The sequence below is a fragment of the Canis aureus genome, chromosome 15, assembly GCF_053574225.1.
Source record: "Canis aureus isolate CA01 chromosome 15, VMU_Caureus_v.1.0, whole genome shotgun sequence".
In the NCBI taxonomy this organism is placed as follows: Eukaryota; Metazoa; Chordata; class Mammalia; order Carnivora; family Canidae; genus Canis; species Canis aureus.
The window spans coordinates 61,102,101-61,110,081 of NC_135625.1; the positions used below are offsets into that span (position 1 = coordinate 61,102,101).

The 7,981-nt window shown below is 40.9% G+C and overlaps 1 protein-coding gene across 1 annotated transcript; it reads left to right on the forward strand.

The window, feature by feature from the left end:
* Positions 1-949: 949 nt before the first annotated feature.
* On the forward strand, positions 950-2,798 carry LOC144284059 (olfactory receptor 9A1-like). Its single transcript, XM_077848430.1, has one exon. It carries the CDS (start codon positions 1,077-1,079, stop codon positions 2,019-2,021), a length of 945 nt encoding a protein of 314 aa, XP_077704556.1. The 5' UTR covers positions 950-1,076; the 3' UTR covers positions 2,022-2,798.
* Positions 2,799-7,981: the final 5,183 nt, after the last annotated feature.

Here is a 7,981-nt window from a genome sequence, read left to right on the forward strand (position 1 = left end):
CTTTTCCAAGCTACTCCATGGGATGCAGACCATGGCTGGTTGTAAATAGAGACAGGCTGCCCTTTTGGCGGTCTTATCTCTTTGCTGAAACTAGAGATTTGAGACACAGGGAGGGCAGAGGATGTTGCTTATTTTCTTGTCTCTTGGTGCCAGGATGGAAATTGTACAGGTCAGTTGGGGATGAAAGTTCCAGCCTCCTCTTCAGTCCTCTGGACTCCTACTTCCTGCTATCATCTGGTGACAAAAGGAATAATCTCAGAGCTGAAGTTAGCAACTGGAAACTAATGAGATTCTTCCTGCCAGGAGGAGTCACAGTCACTGAAATGAGACACAGAGATGGCTTTCATGATGAGAACAAGGAGGAAGAAAGTGGATACTCCACTCCAGGGAGCCAACTCCCCAGAAGACAGGGAAAGACTCAATACTTTGTCTCAATATAGATCTGATTTTATGACAATTTTCAGGTAGATCCCACCTCCCTACCAACTGGCTCTAGCGACAGGCTGAAATGATGATTAAGATAACTGAAGTGAGAACTTCAAGTGAACTAAGGCAAATGGAGCCCACATTCAGAGGAGAGGAAGGAAAGAAGTAACCATATCTGGGTGGGATTCTCAGGATTTTGTAGGGTATGGAGGTAAGAGGCAGAAAAGATAGTTTAGGGCATTCAATAGGGAAAGGTTGGTGGTATAAACGAGCACATTGTGATCAGGAAGTGGACAGGGTGGCAGGTCAGAGCAGAGTTGGAGGCAGAAGGGCCAGTGAGTAGAAAGATTAGGGTGCATGCAGGGGTGAGTGGGTAGGTTTTCCTGCCTAGGATGTGGTATTGGTAATTATTGCTCATCTTCATATATATATGTGTGTGTGTGTATTTTCATATGTATTTTCTTCATAAGACATTTAACATCAACCTTGTACAGAGAATAGTAGAAGATGAATCCACTTGTCATGATGTGGAGCCTACGAGCAGAGATGATATTTCCTCTGCCTGAGAATAAACTTAGTCCTTTGAATTTAGAAGCATGTGAACTCCCCTTTGTTTTTTAGATTTCATAAAAGACAAGACACAGGACTAAATGTTGAAGAATTATTCTAGTGCTGTTGAATTTTATCTACTTGGCTTCCATGGCTCCAAAGAACAACACAATATTCTTTTTGCCACTTTCTTCTTTCTCTACTCAGTGACAGTCATGGGAAATATGCTCATCATCGTGATTGTCTGTGTTGATAAACGTCTGCAGTCCCCCATGTATTTTTTCCTTGGCCACCTCTCTGTCCTAGAGATCCTGATTACATCAGTTGCCGTCCCCTTGATGCTCTGGGGGCTGCTGCTTCCTGAGATGCAGGCAATATCTTTGCCAGCCTGCAGTGCACAATTATATTTGTACCTTTCTTTGGGTACATCGGAGTTGGTATTAATTGGAGCAATGGCTGTGGACCGTTACGTGGCTGTCTGTAACCCCTTGAGGTACAACATCGTTATGAACAGCCACACCTGCATCTGGGTGGTCATTGTGTCATGGGTGTTTGGGTTCCTATTTCAAATTTGGCCAGTGTATGCCACATTTCAGCTTACCTTCTGCAAATCAAATGTATTAGACCATTTTTTATGTGACCGAGGGCAACTGCTCAAATTATCCTGTGATGACAGCCTTTTCACAGAGTTTATCCTTTTTTTAATGGCTGTGTTCATTATTGTTGGTTCTTTGATCCCTACAATCATCTCCTACACCTACATCATTTCCACCATCCTCAAGATCCCCTCAGCCTCTGGGCGGAGGAAAGCCTTTTCTACGTGTGCGTCCCACTTCACCTTTGTCGTGATCGGGTATGGCACCTGCTTGTTCCTCTATGTGAAACCCAAGCAAACACAGGCAGCAGAGTATAATAGGGTAGCATCACTGATGGTTTTAGTGGTGACCCCTTTTCTGAACCCATTTATCTTCACTCTCCGTAATGACAAATTTATCGAGGCCTTTCGAGATGTCATGAAACGCTGCTATCATCTCCACAAGGGTTAGCTGTGTCCTATGGACAGTCATGGACTCATCATCATGGACCTGAGTAATGTGAAAGCACTAATTCAATCTGAAATAATCATTTTCAACACCAAGTGGTTTGTGATGCACAGAGGAACTCTACAAAATGCTTCAAGGGCGTTTTAACACACTGAAGGTGTTCCAATTTATAATCAGATGGTTCCTACATGGGAGATCTCATTAGTATATTTTAACTGGATATATACATTTATATACTTTTCTGTAAATATAATACATCTTACAATGTAAATGTACAAAATGTATGTGATATTTTTTAGTACATTAAGCTCTTTGGGCAAACAAGAAAGACTATAACTCATTCAGTGGCAACTGACTCTATGTTGGATTTTAGGTGCTGGGTCACCTTTCCGTATGTTGTCCTGTGTTTCCACGATTTTCTCTATTTGTTCTGAGTGACCCCAAGTCCAGCCTTAGGCCTCAACCTTTTCTTGAGGTTCCTGCTCCCAGGTCCAACAGGAACCTGGGGATAGGACTGGCAGTTGTGAGAGTGAACTCACTCCACAATCCTGCCTCCTTCCCATCCTCAGGGCCAGATGTGTGTTAATTCAGGCACATCTCTAATTGGTGGACTTTTTCAGGGTGAGGAGGGAAAGTCTTGGACACAGGCATTTTCTTCTCTGCTATGACTCATATTATCATGCCAGTCCCAAATGTGTGAGATCAATGGGCTGAGTTCTGGGACCTGAAGTGACAAGAGGGAGCTGAACTTGCTGTGTCCCTGGGCTGAGGCAGGAGTGCAAGGAAGGCAAATGGGGAAGCCCCTGGTTTCTTCTCCCTGCTTTCTTTTTTTTTTTTTTTTTTTAATTTTTATTTATTTATGATAGTCACACAGAGAGAGAAAGAGAGAGAGAGAGAGGCAGAGACACAGGCAGAGGGAGAAGCAGGCTCCATGCCGGGAGCCCGACGTGGGATTCGATCCCGGGTCTCCAGGATCGCGCCCTGGGCCAAAGGCAGGCGCCAAACCGCTGCGCCACCCAGGGATCCCTTCTCCCTGCTTTCTTTACATTGTTCAACCTGACAAAGGGCATTCTATCTCCCTTCTCCCTCAGCTATATTTCTGTCCTGCTCTACAGTGAGCTTAACCCACATCTCAGTTCCTATATTGTCCCATCTCAGCCCCTTTCCTGACACACCACCATTTTAATATTTATGCCATTCTAATGTGGCGAAGCAGGGGTCAAAAGACTATGCACATGAGACTACTTTCCCAAGATAATATATCTATGTATGCTGGTGACTGTTCTATGGGCACTTGAAAAGAATATGTATTCTGCTCTTTTAAGATGGAGTGTTCTGAATATATCTGTTAGATTTACCTGGTCCAATGTGTCATTCAAAGCCACTATTTCCTTGTTGACTTTCTGATGATATATCCATTGATGTAAGTGGGGTATTAAAGTCACCTAGTCTTATTGTGTCACTATTAATTATGTCCTGCATGTTTATTAAGAGCTGTTTTATGATGTGGATGCTCCTATGTTTAATGCATAAATATTTAAAATTGCTACATCTTCTTGTTGGAATGTAATGTCCTTGTCTCTTGTTACATCTTTGTTTTAAAGTCTATCTTGTCTGATATAATTATCACTACCCTGGCTTTCTTTTCTTTTGCATGAGCAATGCTTTTCCATCCGCATGTGTCTTAGGCCTTAAATGAATCTCATGTAGGCAGCAGATGGGTGGGTCTCGCTTTTATATTCATTCCATCACATATGTCTTTTGGAGACGTTATCATTTACATTCAAGGTAATTATTTACAGGTGTACTTATTGTCATTTTGTTACTTGTTTTATGGTTATTTTTATAGTTCTCTGTGTCTTTCTTCTCTCATGGCTTGCTGGCTCTCTTTAATATGATTGAATTTCTTTCTCTTTATTTCTTACATATTACTGTTTTTTGATTTGTGGTTACTATTTGGTTTATATATAACATCTAAGCACATAACAGTCTCTAGTAAGTTGTGGTTGCTTAAATTTGAACCCATACTTTACTCCTCTCCCCACCCCCTAACATTTAGGTATATGATATCATACTTTACATCCTTTTATTTTGTGAATCCCTTGACTGATTTTTATAGATATACTTAATTTTTTTTTTTTTTTTTTGCTTTGTGCTTCTTACATTTCTTACTCCTGTTTATGGTCTTTCCTTTCTACTCGAAGAGTCCCCTTTTCCTTTATTGTGAATGATTTAGTGGTCATGAATTCCTTTAACGTTTTTGTGGGGGGGGGCAGTGACAGTGGCCCAGGGGTTTAGCACCACCTTCGGCCCAGGGCATGATCCTGGAGTTCCAGGTTCGAGTCCCACATCAGGCTCCCTACATGGAGTCTGCTTCTCCCTCTGCCTCTGTCTCTGCCTCTCTCTCTCTCTCTCTCTCTCTCTCTGTGTCTCTCATGAACAAATAAAGTCTTAAATTTTTTTTTAATTTGAGAAACTCTTTACAGCTCCTGTTATTCTGTACCAAAGCCCTGCTGGATACAGTATTCTTGGTTGTAGGTTTTTTACTTTAACAACTTTGAACATATCTGGCCTGCAGAATTTCGGCTGAAAAATCAGCAGGTAGTCTTAACAGGGCTTTCCTTATAAGTAATGGTTTTCTTTTCTCTTAGTACTTTTAGAATTTTCTCCTTATCACTACTTTTCCCATTTTATTTTATTTAATATATTTATTTATTTGAGAGAGACAGAGAGAGAGAGAGAGAGAGGAGAGGGAGGAGCAGAGGAGGAGAGAGACTGTCTTCAAGCTGACTCCCTGGTGAGCATGGAGCTCATTGTGGGGCTCAGTCCCATGACCCTGAGATCATGACCCCAGCTAAAGTCAGATCCTTAACCAACGGAGCACCTTAGGCACCCTACTTTGTGCCATTTTGAATACCATGTGTCTCCCTGTGGAGCTTAGTCTTATCAGTGCTGAATTCAGCTGCCAATCTATGGAAAATATGTGTAGAACAGAAAGATATATTTTAGTGTACCATAAGGGTGACATCACCAAAATCCAGACTACAGGAAACTACTGTCAAAACACCTTGTGAGTGCAACAAATGGATTATAAGGAAAAGAAAGGAATGGTGAAAAGATTTACAGATTAAAGGGAGTAAAGAATACATGAAATTTTTAGAAAATGGCAAGACTAAGCTATAGTGTGTGGTGATGCAAATTTGGTTGATGAAAGAAAGGTAGTAAAGTCATTACTGCAAAGATAGTTACTTGTGAGGAAATGAGGATTGTGATTATAATGGGGTAATGCAGAAGGTTCTGGGGTTTCTATGAATGTTCTTTCTTTCCCTTTGATCTGGGTGGTAGTGACAAAGGTACTTACCTCATGATAAATTAGATACACATTTGCTTTGTGTAGTGTTTCTGTATCTGTAATTTATATTGAAATCAACTAATTAGGGGTGCCTGGGTGGCTCACTTGGTTAAGTGTCTGCCTTTGGCTCAAGTCATGGTCCCAGGGCCCTGGGATTGAACCCCAGATTGGGCTCCCTGCTCAGCCGGGAGTCTACTTCTTCCTCTTTCCCCTGCTCGTTCTCTCTTTCTCTAATAAATAAATAAAATCCAAAACCAAATCAAAAAAAGAAAAGGGAATACATATTATAACAGAAGTTTATATTCTTTTTGTTTTTTGACAGTTCTGTTTTTTGATTTATACTAAATCAAAGTTTTGATTTTATTAAATTTTATTAACACACAAATATATCAGTATGTTGAGAAAATATTTGCAAGAACAATAAATATGTGATGCTAAAAAACTAAAACCAAATGATTAGGGGGATTTTTGTTTTCCAGTTCAGTATGTAAGGATCTTGGAAGTTGTCACTGTTGCTCACAACAAGAGTAAAACACAAAGAAACTGAAAAGCATCATAGTTTCTTACATCCATCAGAGAATTCAGGTCACAGGGCAAACCATTGCTCTCCAGATTGGAAAGATGGGCAAATACGATGAATGACAGGGTACTGGGGCAGATACTCTGGAGCAGAAGCCCATTGTTGGAGCCAGTATAAAGTTAGAAGAATTTAAAGGTACATGACAAATTTTGGAGGCTCAGTGTGGACAACCTTGAGGGTGTCAGTCTCAGGAGGGCCCCCACACATTTGTGAATTGTGTCCCTAGGACCCTTATCAGCATCTCAGGGTGAAGATCAGAGAACTAGGAGTCCTATCAAATTAGGGGAAGGGGAAGAGTAACCGTTGTGAAATACACTAAGAGCATCCTCTTCCTTAGACGCCTACCTTCAGTGGGAACTATTTTGTTAATGCCTAAATATGTTTGATTTTCACCAGAGTCTAACCAATCTGGGGAGAGGGAAATAGCCAGCTCCAGATCTCTCTGTCCTTCCTGTTTCACCAAGGTTACAGGGAAGGTAAAGTCATGACCCAGGGACACAGGCTCAGGGAAAGACTGAGACCTAATGATTGGACTATGGAATGCTTCACTCCCTCCACTCCTTACCACCACATCAGTAGGGCTTATGTATGATAACAGGGGATTAAGAGAAATAGCTGTGAGTCTAGGACCTTATTTAAGAAGGAGATTCTAGGGAAACACAAAGACAACAGATGAGACAGCAATAAGAACAAGAGATTTATTTTAGCCTCTCACACCTACAGCTGCATTAAACAGTAAACACAGCCCAGCTCCTAGCCAGGTAAACATATGACCTCACATAGAAGACCAGTTTACCTCAGGTCTTTTCACCCATTTTGTAATGTACAGCTTCCAGTGAAATATAACAAGGAATACTAAAACAAAACAAAACCAAACAAAAGAATACCCCCCCCCCCCCAAAAAAAAAGTATGAAGAGACAGGACAAACATGAGAACTAGACTCAGATATGGCAGAAATGTTGAAATAATCAGACTGGGATTTAAAAATAACTATGAATGGATAAAGAAGATGTGGTTTATGTATACAATGGAATATTACTCAGCTATTAGAAATGACAAATACCCACCATTTGCTTCAATGTGGATGGAACTGGAGGGCATTATGCTGAGTGAAATGAGTCAATCGGAGGACAAACATTATATGTTCTCATTCATTTGGGGAATATAAATAATAGTGAAAGGGGATAGAAGGGAAGGGAGAAGAAATGGGTAGGAAATATCAGAAAGGGAGACAGAGCATAAGGACTTCTAACTCTGGGAAATGAACGAGGGGTGGTGGAAGTGGAGGAGGGTGGGGGGTGGGGGTGAATGGGTGATGGGCACTGAGGGGGGCACTTGACGGGATGAGCACTGGGTGTTATTCTGTATGTTGGCAAATTGAACACCAATAAAAAATAAATTTATTATTAAAAAAAAAGAAAACAACAACAACAACAAAATAAAAATAACTATGATTAACATGCTAAGGGCTCTAGTAGAAGAGTGGCCAAAATGCAAGAGTCAATGAGTGACAGCAGTAGAGCAGTGGAAACCCTAAGAAAGAATAAAAATGAATTGTTAGAGAAGAAAACCGATTTAAACAAAAATAAAGCTGTCTTTAATGAGCTCAGGAAAAGAGTACACATAGTTGAGGAAAGAATCAGTGAGCTTAATGGTATGTCATTAGAAACTTCAAATCAGAAATGCAAAGTGAAAAAGTAATAAAAGAGATTAAACAGGGATCCCTGGGTGGCGCAGCGGTTTGGCACCTGCCTTTGGCCCAGGGCGGGATCCTGGAGACCCGGGATCGAATCCCACATCGGGCTCCCGGTGCATGGAGCCTGCTTCTCCCTCTGCCTGTGTCTCTGCCTCTCTCTCTCTCTCTCTCTGTGAGACTATCATAAATAAATAAAAATTAAAAAAAAAGAGATTAAACAGAGTAAGAATTTGTCATCATTACAAAAGTTGTATCTTCTGTGTCCTGGGGATACGAGAACTAGCAGTAAATTGTTAGAAGTAATAATAACTGAGAACTTTCTAAAATTAACAAA

Bases quoted from the DNA above. Each gene is read 5' to 3' on its own strand.
- LOC144284059 (XM_077848430.1), top strand. From the start codon at position 1,077: ATGTTGAAGAATTATTCTAGTGCTGTTGAATTTTATCTACTTGGCTTC.